The sequence below is a fragment of the Saccopteryx bilineata genome, chromosome 4, assembly GCF_036850765.1.
Source record: "Saccopteryx bilineata isolate mSacBil1 chromosome 4, mSacBil1_pri_phased_curated, whole genome shotgun sequence".
Classification (NCBI taxonomy): Eukaryota; Metazoa; Chordata; class Mammalia; order Chiroptera; family Emballonuridae; genus Saccopteryx; species Saccopteryx bilineata.
The window spans coordinates 45,505,036-45,521,355 of record NC_089493.1 but is presented as its reverse complement, the minus strand read 5'-3'; the positions used below and the strand labels follow the sequence as shown (position 1 = coordinate 45,521,355).

General features: G+C 44.8%; 1 protein-coding gene across 4 annotated transcripts in view; it reads left to right on the top strand.

Moving 5' to 3' along the window:
- The window catches only part of SAMD4A (sterile alpha motif domain containing 4A), a 218,956-nt gene that overhangs the window by 152,947 nt on the left and 49,689 nt on the right, over positions 1-16,320 (top strand). For 2 of the 4 annotated variants that reach the window (XM_066277635.1, XM_066277637.1), the window contains exon 4: positions 10,274-10,537. The exons of the other annotated variants lie outside the window; for them this stretch is intronic. In XM_066277635.1, the coding sequence (XP_066133732.1) occupies positions 10,274-10,537 (264 nt within the window). The remainder of the gene's footprint in view (positions 1-10,273; positions 10,538-16,320) is intronic. 4 annotated transcript variants of the gene reach the window in all.

The window sequence follows — 16,320 nt, the reverse complement described above, 5'->3', positions numbered from 1 at the left end:
CACAGGAGAGGCGATGGAATGAAGAGTTTTTATCAATGTATGCATATAGTTGATTCCCATTATTTGTAATAGTTCTGTTCTATAAAGTCACTGGGAACAAACACTAAATTCGCAAATACTGAATGAATCATTGCTCCTAGGGACATCCAGAGTTAGGTTCCTGCAAGACTGACAATGTTTTCATCGACTGATTAATACATTACTTTGTTTTATGTGGGTTTCTGTTTAAGGACATTTTACTTAATATATATTGTTGGACGCATTAACGTTGAACTCAGGGCCAACAGCACTATAACTCAGGCATGAACGAAACTAACCTAACACATCCATTCTCTCTGTAAGGCACATCACAGCCTCCTTGCACTTACGAACGCTAGCCAGCGCCTCAGCAGTCTGCCATTTTAAACAGCAAAATCGCCGACAAACACTGAAGTTAGACAAATGAGGCACTAAAAAGACCTTGAGAAGGACACTTGTTTCTAGTGTGGGAGCTGAAACAGGAAGGCAGACCTCAGCGAGGAACACGAGTGTCAGGGACTCCGTGGTTTGCCACTCTCAGTCTGTCCACGGATGACATGAAAATGCTGTGAGTATTAATTTTGAGGCTACAAATAAGTTTTAGCAAAGGGGTGAAGGTTCAACTACAGAATCCATGAATAATGAGAATCAAGGGTCTATAAGACATGTAGAAGAGGAAGGCACCCACTCTACAGTTGGTATGACGGGTAAAGGAGGACCCAGAAGGAGACGAGGAGCAAAGGGTGCCAACCTATAGACCTAAGCTGGCCTTGTGAGCTCAGCCCAGCCCTCCTGAAAGTCCAAAGGCGTGTTCTCGCTGCTGCTGCCATCCAAAGGCTCAGATATCCCTGCCACCTCATCTCCAATAGGAAATGCACGCTATTCAAGCCTGTTCTTAAACTAGACCAGTCCTGGGGGCTGAATTATGTCAGGAAACTCACGCGTTCAGTGTCTCTGGAAGTCTTTTATTCCAGGACTGATTTATAATACCCAAGTAGATGAGTTGAGAGCAATTACGTAAACACTATTTCTCTGGGGTAGAGAAGAACAGTATGGTTTAAATGAAAAATGCAGTGCCAAGTCAAACATTCAAATCGTTATGTGTAATTACAGACCACAGTAAATCAATTTTACAAACACAGTACCACTGTCACCGTGTTCCAACACCCACAGGGTCAGGTTGTGACAGTTTAGAATTTGAGAAGAGACTGAACTTGAAGCAAAAGAGGGAATTGGGATGTATGTGTGGAGCCTCCATAGCTGGTCGCGAATCACACGGGTGATTCAATCAAATATAATTAAAAAGCCAGGAGACCCTAATCCATCCAGTTTCTCTTAATTAAGAACAACAAAAAAAAATCACCTAATTAGCGATGTAAGCTCAAATTGTGGGGTTTCTTTTTTTTTTTCTTTTTGAATGGTCATTAATGTGTATTGTTACAGTTGACATTTAGATTGAATGCTTTAATGAAAACAAGAACCAATTCGCTAATCAGTAAATTGCCTTGCCAGCCACAGTGCTGAGAATCTCCAGTTCTCATTCTTCTATCAAGGAACTAAGTTGAAAATTAGTCAGGACTACATAATACATTTCCAATTAGTTATAACCTTCTCCTAACACTAGAAAGAAAAAGAAGGTGTTCCCTAATGGAGGCAAAGGTTCGGAGTTTCACGCTTAGAGAAATCCTGGCACCCGTCATGCATTTGGCTGGTGCTACTAAGTGGAGACTCTGAAGGCAGAAGGATTCCTGCCTCTTCTAATTATGCTGGTCCTTACCTGCTCAGGGCCAGTGGTCCTTGTCTACTCAGTACTGTTGCATTTAAGAGCCACTTGCCCTCTTATCTGGGATCCTTCAAGCTCCAGTGTCTGTGAAGACTGCCTGGAGTTCAGCTCAAGACAGGAGTTAGTAGACAAGGTTTTAAAATGTTCTTTGTTAACCCCTTTCAAGTGATTGACCCACTTATCCTCTGGACAAGTGTTGCTAGTGGTGTCAAGACGTTAAAAAATACCCTGATGATTTACTCAGTGACTCTGGCCATGGTCTTGAGAACGGTGCTCTGAGGGGGGACTTGGTTGCTCAGTCATGAAACCCTGGTTATTTGCACCTCCAAACCTGGATTGCTTTACTGGCACCCCTGCTCAGTTAGCAGCCTGGGCGTTGTAACACACAGGATGGACACTGCATTTTTTTTTTTTAAACCTAAGAAGCACTTCCTGGATAGGCATGTGAGCTGAGGTCACAAGTTATAGTTTATGAGTTCTCTTCTTAGAAAGGGGAAGGGGGAGGGAAGTTTTGTCATCAAGCATCTATTTTTCTGAGTTTCTCTACTCTCTCTCTTCCTTAAACACAATGACTGGAGTATTTTTACAGATTCGTTGGAAAATGACAAAGGAAATATCAACTTAAATCCATTCTTGGCCAATGGCTTGATTCAATTATTTTCTTTAGTTGGTATCATAAACAAAATGAATCAAATTCTGCAGCATTGTCTAAGGTCATTTCTGGACATCTATCACTCTCTATGTGGGTAGAAATTCCATGGACAAACCTAAGGGTTAAGTACATACAGATATAACTATGTACATGAAAAGAAACATAACGCAAGAAAGTAGAAATTAACTCAATATACAAGGAACTTTAAAAATGGTTGGGTTGATCCCACACTTCCTTGAATTAGCTTAAACATCTGTTTCAGTGGTGTCAAATTACTTCCATAGTTGATGTCATTGGTTTTGATAGAATGGAATGAGAGACTTGGGCAGTTTCCCTTTAGGATGACTTGTTCTGAAGTTAAATTTATGAGTAAAATTCTGCTGTTTTCTATAAAATGTATATATATTGACTTCTTGTCTAACTTATTTCATAAATAATGACAACGTAACATCAAACAGCAGTTATCTAAAATAGGTTTTGTAAAACTGGGATGATACCCAGTTTTGCCATTATAGAAACTGACAGGAAGAGGACAAATGAAATGTACCAGATTAATGCAGCTATAAAAGTCTGCCAGAAGCATTCTAATTTGCTCCTTAAAAGCCCAAATGTTTAAGTGATAATGTGAAGGCAGAAACATACATCTTTGCTTTGCCCAAAGGCTGAGCCATCTGTAGAGTAATAAGAGCTGACACCAGTGACAAGGACTGAGGTGACTGGAAAAACCTCGCAGGTCCTTCTCCCTGCACCGGAATGCGTTCACTTCAGTACTGTATGCAGATGAGATTTAACGGGGAGAGAGAGATTTAGCTGTCTATATTTGTCAAGCTTGTTGTGATGTTCTTTGAGGCTTTCTCCTCTTCCAGAAACTCCGTTGGTTTTGCCCTGTTGCACAGACCAGTGTACACTTTCTCTTCCCAGAGAGCGTGTGGCTTCCTCCCGGGCTTGTCGGGAACACCCCATCCGCCAACCACGTCTTGGCTTTTGTAGCATATTCTCTATTCTTCCCCCAGAATGAGGTGGAGTCTGAAACTGTGTGGGGGAATCATCTTCTGGTGTCCAGATGTTGTGAGCAGCTCTGCTTTTCCAAAGCTTTGGACAAGAAGCAGAGAGAGAGAGAGCGAGTATGCAGAGTTGAGGCATATAACCTTCCAGATTTGCTTTTAATCTATTCCCTGATGCAATGAGCGCAGAGCATGTTAATTTTAACCTTAGTAATTAATACTGTTTTTTTTTCCCCCTTTACACAAATCTGTACTTGGCCATAAATGCAACTGGTGTTATTTTGTCTTTTTTTCTTTCTTTCTTTTTTTTTTTTTTTTGCATGATGTCACTGATCAAACACTCTGGTTATTTATTTTTTTAATGTATTCTTGCACTCCTATTAATCTTTTCTCCCCCAAAGATTCCCACCACAGGGCCTCAGATTACTGGTTGTGGTACCACAAAACCAACTAAAGAAGAGGAATCGGGGCCTAATGTCGTTTCACCACTGAGCCTTGCTAAAATGTCAGCTTTTTTTTTTTTTTTAAAGCAAATGCCTGGAAAGTTTGTACAAGTGGTGTTAGCAGAATTCTACTCTTTGAACATGGGAAGCCTTTTGAGTAGCAGTTCCTTCGATGCTCTGAAATCAGTGCTCAGAAGGAATTCTTGGGATGGCACCTGAGAGATGCAAGCTGAGCAGGTCTAAAACCTCAGGGCATGAACGGAACCACTCCCCCAATAACTTTGACACAACAGCAGCTATTTTGCAGCTGGCAAAGGATTCAGCTTTCTCTCCTTTAAGCTGGAGAAGTATCAAACCGTGTCTTGCAGCAAAACTTCAGAATCAAATGTTGTGAGCCCTTAGATAGTATATTCAGCAAAGGTTCTATAAATATTCTTAAATTTTCTTTTGCAAGTAGGTCTAGAAAATATTGTCAAAATATACCATGAGCAACATACAAGTAGAATAATTCCTATATTTTCTCTTAATATGTTGGCATACACACAACATCTATCACCAGAGTAGAGAATTGGCCAGGACCTTTTTTTTAATTTAGGAAAGAAATTCTCAGGTAATATTTTAAAATCATAGGCAAATGCTTAGTCTCCTCATTCTCATTCTGTTTCTAAAACCCTTAAGTAGAATGAGTTCTATTTTGAAAAGTTTAGTTATGCCAGCAATTGGATTGAGTTCTGTCGCATGAGCATCTAGAATTTGGAAAATTAACAAAGCACACATTTTTCTCTAAGAAGGTAAGCATCTCAAGTTAGAAATAGGGAGACTAGGCCCTGGCCGGTTGGCTCAGCGGTAGAGCGTTGGCCTAGCGTGCGGAGGACCCGGGTTCGATTCCCGGCCAGGGCACACAGGAGAAGCGCCCATTTGCTTCTCCACCCCTCCGCCGCGCCTTCCTCTCTGTCTCTCTCTTCCCCTCCCGCAGCCAAGGCTCCATTGGAGCAAAGATGGCCCGGGCGCTGGGGATGGCTCTGTGGCCTCCGCCCCAGGCGCTAGAGTGGCTCTGGTCGCAACATGGCGACGCCCAGGATGGGCAGAGCATCGCCCCATGGTGGGCAGAGCGTCGCCCCATGGTGGGCGTGCCGGGTGGATCCCGGTCGGGCGCATGCGGGAGTCTGTCTGACTTTCTCTCCCTGTTTCCAGCTTCAGAAATATAAAAAAAAAAAAAGAAATAGGGAGACTAGTTTAGGAAGCAAAAAGATTAAAATGGCAAATGAGCTCTGTGGCTGAGCTCTTCAGGTCCTGATAAGGGTGCATGCAGTACCCAGGCTTGGGTCAAGAAGACAGGTTATTTGGTTTGATGAAAGAGGATGACATTAGGAGTCTGGGAACATTTAATGTCCTTTTCTTTTTTAAAGTCACCTTCAGCAGTCTAGATTCTAGACTCTAGAACAACATGTTAAGCCTGGAAATAGATGGAAATGCACAGTGGTAGCAATGGGAAGTGACGGTTGACTGAGTTTGAGGAGAGAGAATAAGGAAAGGCACACAGAGGGTTTCAAGTGCACGAGGTCCCGAGGGCACCGGTGGTGCCTGTGGAAGCCTCACTCAGCAGCGACAGCAGAGAGCAGCAGTCACCTGTTTGTTTATGGAGTTCATGACTCACGAATTTTTCACGAATAAAACAACTGTAGTCTTCATAAAACAATAATTGTACTCCGAAGCTGCTGATTTAAAAAAAAAAATGACAAAAAGAGATATCAATTCAACAGCATTTAAGTTTATATTTTATTAATTCTGACACCCTTTACATCCATGTAAAAAACCATTGATAGCACAGTATTTTATCTACTAACAAGACTGGGTGCACATAAGGATTCTTGGGTCTTTTATAACCCAGGGGCCCGGAGCTCACAATTTGGGAATTACTGAATAATGTTCCTTCAGGGGCTTCCAGCTCTGATATGTTATGAGCCGATGCTCATAACATTAATTTTTAAAGCCTAAGTTGCATTCAATGTGTAAACTTAAAGAGAGCAGAAATATATGCAATGTGTCTTTAAAAGATCTCCATTCAAGTTCGTTAGGAAGGGTTTGGTGTAAGAGTCAAGCTTCAGTTATCTAGACTATTTGCTTATGGGGATCCCTCCCCTGCTTGGCAGTGAGGTATAATACTTAACCCAACAGTGAACCAAGGAGATAGTTGGCCCAGGTTCCCAAGTCTTTCTCTTTCCACAAACCATTATTTGTTATTTTAGAGGGCAAGAAAAAAAAATTGTTACACCTATTTTTTTTTAAAAGAGCACTAAACATCCTGAAAAGCTTTTTCCTAAATCTTATTTCACTAATTACAGATTGAGACAGAAGTCAGAGTTGGTCAAAGGAAATGGAAAATAAATAAATTTCTAGGCTTTCACGAAAATACCTAAAAGAATAGAACCCAGAGCCATCGTATTTTCCCCTAAAAAGGCATTGAATTGAGAGGGGTCTCGGCATGGAGCTGAAAGAGAAATCAAGGTTTGATGAGGTCAGAGACGCTGGCTGGTCCTGACAGCGTGACAGACTTGACTGCCAGATTATAAGACCCTCGGTACTGACATCACACGTTATTTTTAGCTGCTTTTTCATATATTAAATTAGGCTTCCTCAATGTTTATTCTTTATTTTTGGTTCATTTGAATTTGTAAGTGTCCCAAAAGTTACAGTATCCTATTGACGTATAAACATATCCGTGTGTACATACCTGAAGTTTCTTGTAGAGATTTCTAAAAATATAAGCAATATTAAACCTATACTGTACACAGTATGAAGTTTTAGCTTCAGTTTTTCCAGAACAAAAGAGGCACGATCTTGCTCCCCTGATTTTCAATGTGGTGCATCCACCATGGAACACGCTGGCTGGCCCTGTGCTCTCTCCATTATAAAGTCACAAATGCAATATGAATTTAGAACCTCAGTCCTGCTAGAACTTGCCAATTACCAGTCTAGGTTGAGATTTTTTTTTCAAGGTGTACTTCATTCTGCACCATTTGAATATGACTTCGGGCGGCTTAAATCAGAACGAAGCATTCGCTGTTGTCTGCTGCCTAGCAGTCAGCAGCGAGAACATTGGAAAGGTCTACCCGTAGCCGGAGTCATCCTGGGGCCGCAAAGGCAGCGCTGAGAAGCTTCTCAGAAGTCTCTCTTCACTCTCTCTCCCCGCTTCTCGTAGGAACAGGAATTTATTGATTTAATTTTGCCTGAATATCAATTCTCCCTCTATTTATCACCACTTCAGAGGAGGATAGGGTTTAGAGTAAGTCCTTTTGTTTAAAAAAAAAAAAATGCGGAGCCATGGGGCAGCCCTAGGTGCTGTGTGGCTGGCCACCTCTTTAATCCCACAACCGTGTGGCCTGTTTTCTTGCGCTCTTCCTGCTGTGACATTTAGTATTCCCTCTTCCACTTCCCAAAGTACTCCAGCACACAAAGTGACATTGAAATCGGCTTTGAGGTCACTAGTACCTCCACCTGAAGATTTGTGTTTTCCCCGAAGTGGCAGACCGCCTGGCACCTGCTTCAGTCTCCTTCCCACAGGTAGACAGCCTGCATTGCCTCTGGGCCCCAGTTCTCTTTAAAGAAGTCAGACAATTTGTCCAGAATGACTTTGCTTTGATTTAGATGTAGTGCCCAGCCTGGCTATAAATCCATGGCCCTCTCTGAAGATCGAGTTTAGTGTGAGACAGTTTGGTTGGTTGCTATGGCGGTTGATCCTAAGGAGACATTGCTGAGTTTGGTGCCAGCTTTGGGACTCTTTATGGCTTAGATAGGGAAGGGGACCTTTAGTAGAAAGTCACTGAGAAAAGGCCCTGACACCTGAGGCATAATTGATGTTTAATTAGAGGCAGAGGCCAAGTTCATACCATCCCCTGTGACTTCAATCAAGCTCAGGACTGTACGAGGAAATAAGTGTAGGTTTCAATGAATAAATCCGTATTAGTCCCATTAAGTTAGGTAAACATTTAGTTCCACTCTCAGTGGCCAGTGGATTCCTTAGATAGTCTCAGCTTCCCCAAGGATGCCCATCAATGGAACAGTGATATAGACTTTAAGAAAACTTAAGGTGGAAAGAAGCAAATTGGCTTCGTCCAATAATAGAATTCAGCTACATACGAGTGGTACTGTTCTTAGCATCCAAAGATGAGAATCTTCACCGTGTTACTACCCACCCATGGCCATGGATTCAGGTATCACCTCTAACCAGGCTAGGTACTAAGGGCTCTGCCAGCTCCCAGCTGTGTCCCTCTCTTTGGTAAGGCCCTTTTCTGTGATTTCGGGCTCACTCCGATTTTGGCTGTGAAAAGAAGCCCCCTCCCACCGCGTCCACTTGGGGCGCACCTGGCTGGCACCATTCAGAGCAACCACCAGATATTCTGAAATGGCTGCAGAGGTTGAAGAAAGCAAAGACATCTTAAGCTGAAACGTCCCAGCACTTGGGTAGCCCTAAAAAAGTCTACCCAATTTTATATAAATACTCAGACAGGCATGAAATGGATTTTCTGGATGTCTGGCTTTTCTTCTTATTGGCTTCTCTCTTCATTTTTGCTGCTGCTTCCTTTTTATTATTTTTTTTCTTTTCCTGCTTTTCTTTTTTCTCTTCTTTTTCTCTTGCTAATTCTGATCCAAACCAGGTAGCAATGCATTTTCCAGGGAGCCTTTTAAAATAGTTTCTTCCCTGAGTCTATTTAGTGGAAATGCGCAAGCTGTTTTAGCCTGTTAGGGTAAAAAAAAAAAAAAGTTTTTAATGTTTTCCTTGCATATTTTTTTAAGTTAGATGATAATTCTTTGCCTTTGATAGACTCTACCCAAATTATAAACGTTTACAAGTACTAAACTGGGCAGCTCCCCCCACGTGTTTGGTAATAAAAACGTTTCTAGCCCTTCTGCTTGTGCCCCTTTTATACACAAGGCTGCCCTTCTGGCCACAGGAAGCCAAATGGAAACACTGGCCGCAGAGGTGTGAGCCCATTGTTCTCAGGGCCTTGTGAATGTCAGCTGACCACGGGCAGCCAAACACACTGTTTGAAAACCCCCAACCCTTTGGGCTCCGATGTGGATCTTTTTAAGTGGGGGCAAGGGAATGTGCTGTCCAGGTCTTTACATGGGGGCCGCCCCACCAGCAAGGCAGTTTAACAAAATGCAGAACTTCTTACAAAGGGATGTCACGTCTGCTCCCCCCCCCCCACCAAAAAAAACAACAACACAGAAGGCTTCCCGCCAGCGAAGAAGTACTGGTATGGACCTCATTGGAGGGGACAGAGCCCAGGGTGGAACTTAATGGCTTTTCTGAAAGATGTTAAAAACTGCACGTGGCTCGATTCCGTGTTAGTACTGCTGCAGTCAAAATAAACCGGCCCTGTCAGGCCCTAGTGCCGGGAGAACGTTATGAATAGACTACTTCTGTCAAGTTGTTGCTTTACACACCCAGAAAAACCAACCAGGGGTAACGGCGGCTCCCTTGGCGATGATTTTGGCTAAATCCCTCCCTCAAATGACCTCAATTTAATTTGGCCAGTTATGTGAGTTTTGTTGCTTTTTCCTAGTTTTCTGGAAAAGAAATTAAAAATGGGGGCCACGCAGATGTTGCCCACTGTGCGGAAGGGGTGAGCATGCTGGTGAAAACCATCCCCAGCTTTACTGAGAGCTCCCCCACTGGCTTCTGAATGAAAGCCTTGTTACCTGGAAGTGTTTTCAATATAAAGTTTGGCATTAACCTGTGGAGCCACAGGAAAGAATCGACCCTTTCACACACGGCTGCCGGTGTTCCGATCCCTAAGATCTGAGTTAGTACCCGGGCCCTCGCTGAGCCTGCGCCCCCTTCAGAGCTGGTAGTGCCCCCGGTTCCTGGTTGGAAGGACTAGTCCTTCTTCTGGTTCAGCCCAACAGAGATCCCTGCTGGTCAGGAAGTTCACCCTCACGACATGGGTAATGTCAGTTCTTGTGTGTTTAAAAAATTGTCCAGCACGTGTTTTTTTTTTTTCACTCTTGGCTGACGGCCACTTTGCCAGGCCGTCAAGTCTCTCCTGATTTATGGGCTTACTGCTATGAGTCCTGATTTCTAGAGTTAGGACTAAAACCAGAGCCCCCACCCACAATGGCTAAGGTCACATGTGTGGGCACTGTAGGTATAGCCTCCCTGGAGAAACCCAAGCCACCAAGAGGTCCAGACAGAGTCCTTTTCATCCACCCCAAAGGGAAGGACCGGGCCAGGCCTGCACTCACCCTCTGTGAACACGGAAGGAGTTGTGAGGCAGCTAGCGGCAGCTCTCAGGGGTATTGTGGGTTCTTCTGCGGCCCAGGCTAAAGGGGGGGGAATAACCTATTTCATTTTATTTTTTTTTTCCAGTTCTCTCAGGCCAGGCACACCACAGCCCTTTGAAACGATCTGTGTCCCTTACCCCACCCATGAATGTGCCAAACCAGCCTCTAGGACATGGATGGATGTCTCATGAGGACTTGCGAGCTAGAGGACCCCAGTGCCTCCCATCCGATCATGCCCCCCTGTCTCCACAAAGCAGTGTAGCCTCTTCAGGAAGTGGTGGGAGTGAACACTTAGAAGATCAGACCACTGCTCGTAACACATTCCAAGAAGAAGGTAGTGGTATGAAAGGTGAGTGACCGAATGAGAAACCACTGGGAACAGAGTTCCTCCCTTTATTTGGAGTCGGAAGGGTCAAAAGAGAGGGAGTCAGTGAGAGAGAAGGAGCCTCACCCCACCCCACCCCCAGCCTATGCGTTGGACACACCCGTTGCAGAGGTCCAGGGTTGACCATGGAGCAAAGGGCTCGGATTCCCCTTCCAGGGTTACTTGCCAAAACCTGGGAAGCAAGAACCAGAGCAAGAGATGTCAATGACCTCTTTAATGAATTTATTTTTTTAACGCAGTGACCTGCAGACAATCAAGTGAGTCACAGCCGATGCTGATAGGATCTACTGTTTGCATGCACGTTGCTCAGCCTGCCCTGTTTGTAAAGATGCTGAGCTGCTCTAGCCTCCCACCTTGTTGGCATGTGTCACCATGGCCAGGGAACTGTCAATAATTTAGCAAAACAAACCACAGGATCTTTTTTTAAACCTCTCTTAACGCAGAACTGTAGTAGTGCTTCCTTTCTCTCTCCTTTTTCCTTTGATATCCAAAGAAACCTTTCAACCCTTTTTTTCTGCATCTGTTGAAGGAATATGAAAATACCACTGGGAATCTCTGACAGTGTTTTAAGCCTGATAACAGGTTTGCATACAGATGATAAAGGCCTTTTGTGCAGCATAAATACATGTTCTTACATTGCCCCGGTAAATCTACCCTCTACTAAAGATACTCATCAGGAGATAGAGATTTCCAAATTACCCATGATAGGTTCAAAGAGGATTCGTTGTGTTCTGTATTTTTAGATGCCATTTATTCAAGGGCTGGGAAGTCCTGAGGGAAAGATGCTCATCGGAGGCACACTAATAACAATTTTAGATGGAGAAATGATAATTAGTTATGTTTCTGGGACTCCGATGCTGAGGGGAGGTTCTGAAAACACTCTTTTTGCTACATTAATAGCCCTGAGATTTTGCTGTTTCTGATCTTTCCCTTGAAAAGGGTCAGTGTTGACACAGGGGCTCTGTACCAAGTCCCCTTCCCCGCCACACAGAATGAGACCTACAACTGCCCAGAAAGGTGCCGGTTGTAAGAGAGCGCCGGGCTGACAGTGGAATGATGCAGACTGAAGCCCCTCCCCTGTGCCTCGCCCCTCCCCACCGAGCTGCTGGGCCTGCGTGCTTCCCACGCCACCTGTGCCTCCGTCCCTCCGGGTCCTGCGCAGAGCAGAGCGCCCAGAGCAAGCCGGGTGTGTCCTGATGTTTTCCTCCGGTGATCCCAGTGGGTCTTTCAAAGTGTTTACAGGCAGCAAAAACAATGGCTCATGTGGCATGAAGGGGATGTGTGTCCTCTCTCTGTCTCACAGTTTTTGAGGAAATGTGTCATTATTTTGAGGACTTCATAAATCCCACTTCTGAGTGTTGCTGCGTGGCTCTGGGCTGCAGCAGCTGAGCCCACGGGGATGGCAGCATGGAGGCCCAGCCGCGCTTTCGGAGAGCCAGCGGGGCATCTGACACTGGGGCACGAAGTACCTGAGGGACCACGGGAGGCAGAGGCAGCCGTTGCTCTGGGCTAGCTCCTTTACAGGCGGAGCGGGGTGTCGGGGAGCATGCTTCCCAGAAACTGTACGTGCGTTTCTAATTGGCGACTGTGGCGGGAGGCCTTGACCTTTGTGTTGCAGGGCAGGGCAGGTCGAGAGCGGGCCTTCTCCAGGGTACCGCCCACTCCCGGGGAGGGTGCTGGTTCTGCCGCGCTGGCTAGGGGACGTTTGTTTTCTTTGCTTCCTTTCTTCCTTTTACTTCCCCTTCTTTCCTCGTTCTCTCTCTTTTCTTTGGACACCTGATGCACACCTTAGACATTCCCTCAAAGTGGGCAGAAGTGTGCGTGGTGTGCTGGCATGTTGAGGTAAGGAGTAAAGAGAGCACGTTTAAAAAAGAAAAGGAAAGAAAAATTGAATAAATATCCTATTCCTGTTTTAGAATAGAAAAAACAAACTATTTCAAATTTCAAGGAATATCCCATATATAATACTATATAATACTATACTTCTTCCTTTGGAATCCACGAGAATATTCTCCTCAGAGCTCCTTCACTCAGAAAATGACACAGACAAGATCCTATAGCCAGCTTTTCTTTACCAGCCTGAGGGGTGTGACCCAAAGCACTGGATTGGGACTGAAAGTGTAAAGCCCTTAGCAAGCTAAAGGGCAAACATATCTGAAGGAAGGGGCATGAGGGACAACGAAGGGTTCTGTCTGTGAGAAAAGTATATTTGCAGGTCAGCTGACAGGCCCCACAGTGGAAATGTCCACACCTGAAACAGCAGCATCCCAGAGTTGGGGGCCAGCGTGTGTGAAACCCACGGCCCCTCCCCCAGCCCTGCCTCCACATGTCTCCCTGGGGTGGCCTCCTAGGAGAGGGCCGGAGAAGCAGCCTCCACAAGCCTGTCCCAGGAGTGTGTCGTTTATTCCCAGGTCCAAGAGCAGATGCTGGTTTACATTTCCAAACTGATTTATAATTTCTGAGAAACAATATATGAAAGCCAATGCAGGGCTTTTAAAACAAGCACTTCCCCTCGGGTCCCACACCTCTTTCCTTCTTGTGACCAGGCTCTTTGGAAGGAGCATCAGCCCCTTGACGCTCCATGCTGGTTTACGTCGGGGTGCCTAATTGCTATTTTTCTAATTATTAAATGCCCTGTTTACAAGGACAATAAGGAATCGCTCGTAGAGTTTGGAGACGTGCCAAGTCTCCAGGGGATGCGTGTCAGCCCTCACCCCACACCTTGGGAAAAGAATAAAAAGTCACCATAATTGAGTGTAATTTAGTGCGAATTCATCATTCTTGCCAACAGCTGTGCATACCTTGCTGAAACACTGTGTTCATCCATTTCTCTCTTTCCATCTAGATGAAGTAGCCAAATCTGGCTATGAATTGTCCCTTAGGAATGTGCCTCTTGGGTCAAAAGTGTGAAATAAAGCTCACGGCCCAGCATTCTTGCTCTTTTTTATTTTTTCACACACATCGATCTCGCCCTTTTTTTGTCTCGGCGTCAGCACTCCCTGCCAGGGATTCTCACGAAGTTCTCTCCCAAGTAGACCAGCTCCTGCTCTCTGAGGATTAGCATCATCTGCCTGCTTTGATTTGTTTTTCCTTTTATAGTAAATACCCATCCTGAAGGTTGAAGTGAGCTCCGAAGCGCAGATAGGCTGTCCCGTGGGGCAGGGAATCTCAGACGAGCATCTCAGGCCAAGGGAAGAACGGGCCCAGCTACTACTCAGCTAGAAATTAATGGATAGAAATGAGACCCCAAATGGGAATATGAAAGTTTCCTCCTTTTAACAGTCCCTGTGAAGGCTGCTACTTATACCTGTTTGAATGAACTATGCTGGTTGTGCTTTCTAAATTCAGTTGTCCTTGTTCTTGGCAGAAACATCACTGTGACCCATCCCAAGGGAACAATTCTTGATTCTGGTTTGGAACTCAATTATAATTTCCCTCTTTCTCTTGGCATCACATGACTGGAAGCTTTTCTCTTTCCTCTTCTCTCACTCGAAGCCTTTAGGTGGACAAGGTGGAGGGGAGACCTTTTCATAATTTCCTAGAAAGAAGAGAAAGTATGGAAGAGAAGTCTGTTGGTAGAATAAAGACATTCGCCCTCATATTAGCATCGTGTCCTCAGAAATGCAGATACCTGATAACTGAAGACTTATCAAAAGGCCAGGCTATTGATGGGTGATGTGGCCATGTTATATGGGAGCAGAGAGAAGGGGAGAAAGATTAATTAGCAGGTTTCACTTTTGTCCTCATTCAAGTCAGTTGACTTTTTGAGCACCTGCTGAGAGAGGCTTGGGACTGGCTGTTGGGAAGACAGAAGTGAAAGAGATCTTCTTGCCTCAAGGGACTCACACTCACCTGGGAAACAAACAGGCACCTGATGCAAGTGCACAGTTGTGGAAACATCTGGTCTTGGAGACTTGCCCTGGGTCGGGTCAGGGCCGGTACCTAGGAGGGGCCTAAGTCAAGTAGGGGGAAGTCAAGTCAAGTTCCCAAAAGAGGAGAGGCTCAGAGCATGATTACAGGGTAGCTAAATATAGAAGGTGATGGAAGAGTATTCTAGAGGGAACAGCAAATGTGAGAGCACGGGACAGCTTGGCCAAGTACGTCCTAGGGCTTGAGTGTTAAGGACACATAGGAAAGGGGTCTGGAGAGGGAAAAGCCCCATGCTAGGCTTTGTGAAGGATTTTGACTTGTATCCCTGGTACTGGTAAAGCTGTTGAAGGAATTTCAGCAGCAGAATAACCTGCTTAGATATGCGTCTTAGAAATAGGACCCTAGCAGCAGAGTGGAGGATAAATCAAAGTGAGAAAGAGACGGGATTCTGGATGTGGAGGCCGACTGAAAGGTGGGAGGTATTTCAGTAATTGAGGAGGAAAATGAAACCGGACCAAGGCAATTGTTCGTGAGAATGCAGACAAAGGTGTGTGTTCACAGGATCCTGGTGAAATGAATGTCCACTAATGAATGTAGAGAGTGATGGAGTGGGAGGAATTAGGATGATGCCCAGGTTTTTGCCTGAGACATCTGCATAGCCCATGGTGTCATCTATAGCAAAGAATATACAGAAGAAAGAGTTCGGGGAGACAGGGTAGGGCAGGGTGAGTGTGAGAACCTGTAGAGCACTCCAGTGGCGGTGTGCCAACCAGGACTGCAGTTGGACCATGGTCTTGGCTGGCTCAGCCTTTTTAAGAGCCCTGGCTTCTCTCCTCTCCTGGAGTTTAAACATTATGCCCACCTGTAGTGAACTCCATCTGGAATGGGAGGACTTCTCATTCCAGATTTCTGACTAAAAAAGCCCGTAGCTTTGGGCTCCTAAGAGTGAAACTTTCTCGTTGCAGTTGTAGGTGTAAGAGGGGTAGAGATTGGGGGTGTGTTTCTCTTGAGATGAGCTTCGCCCTCACCAATCCAAATGAACATTAACTGGGTATACCGATGATATGTCATTGTGTTAGTACAAAAATAGAGAGGTCACTGAACCTGTCCCATGGTTCATATTCAGACATGATAAAGGAGACCAGTGACTATGAAAATATGCTCAGTTTGCCTTTTCTTTTATTTATTTATTTAGTTAGTTAGAGAGAGAGAGTCAGAGAGAAGGATAGATAGGGACAGACAGACAGAAACGGAGAGAGATAAGAAGCATCAATCATCAGCCTTTCGTTGTGACACCTTAGTTGTTCATTGATTGCTTTCTCACATGTGCCTTGACCGTGGGGCTACAGCAGACCGAGCAACCCCTTGCTCAAACCAGCGACCTTGGGCCCAAGCTGGTGAGCCCTGCTCAAACCAGATGAGCCCGTGCTCAAGCTGGCAACCTCAGGGTCTTGAACTTGGGTCCTCTGCATCCCAGTCCGACGCTCTATCCACTGCGCCACCGCCTGGTGAGGCCAGTTTGTTTTTCTAAGGAGTATTTTTTTAGATGAAATTTATAAAAATATAAACATTTTTCTCCATAGCAAAGAAAATAGATTGCTTATTTTGAAATAGCCAATTTGGGGTTTTGAGTTGTTTTTTAAATGTTGACCTTTGAACCTCTGGCTATGCCAGAATGAGATTAGAAAAATTATTGAGAAGTGTGATTTTTTTTTTTTTAAGGATAAAGGAAAACCTTCAGAGCCTTTGTGAGAAAGGCTGAATACAGCATTTCTGAGAGTCATAAGGGGTGTTATGGAGTGGGAGTGTCATAGCGCCGTATGTGGCTGGGACACTTTTCAGCATGGCTGTCATGGGAACGAGTCACTGTTTTCTGA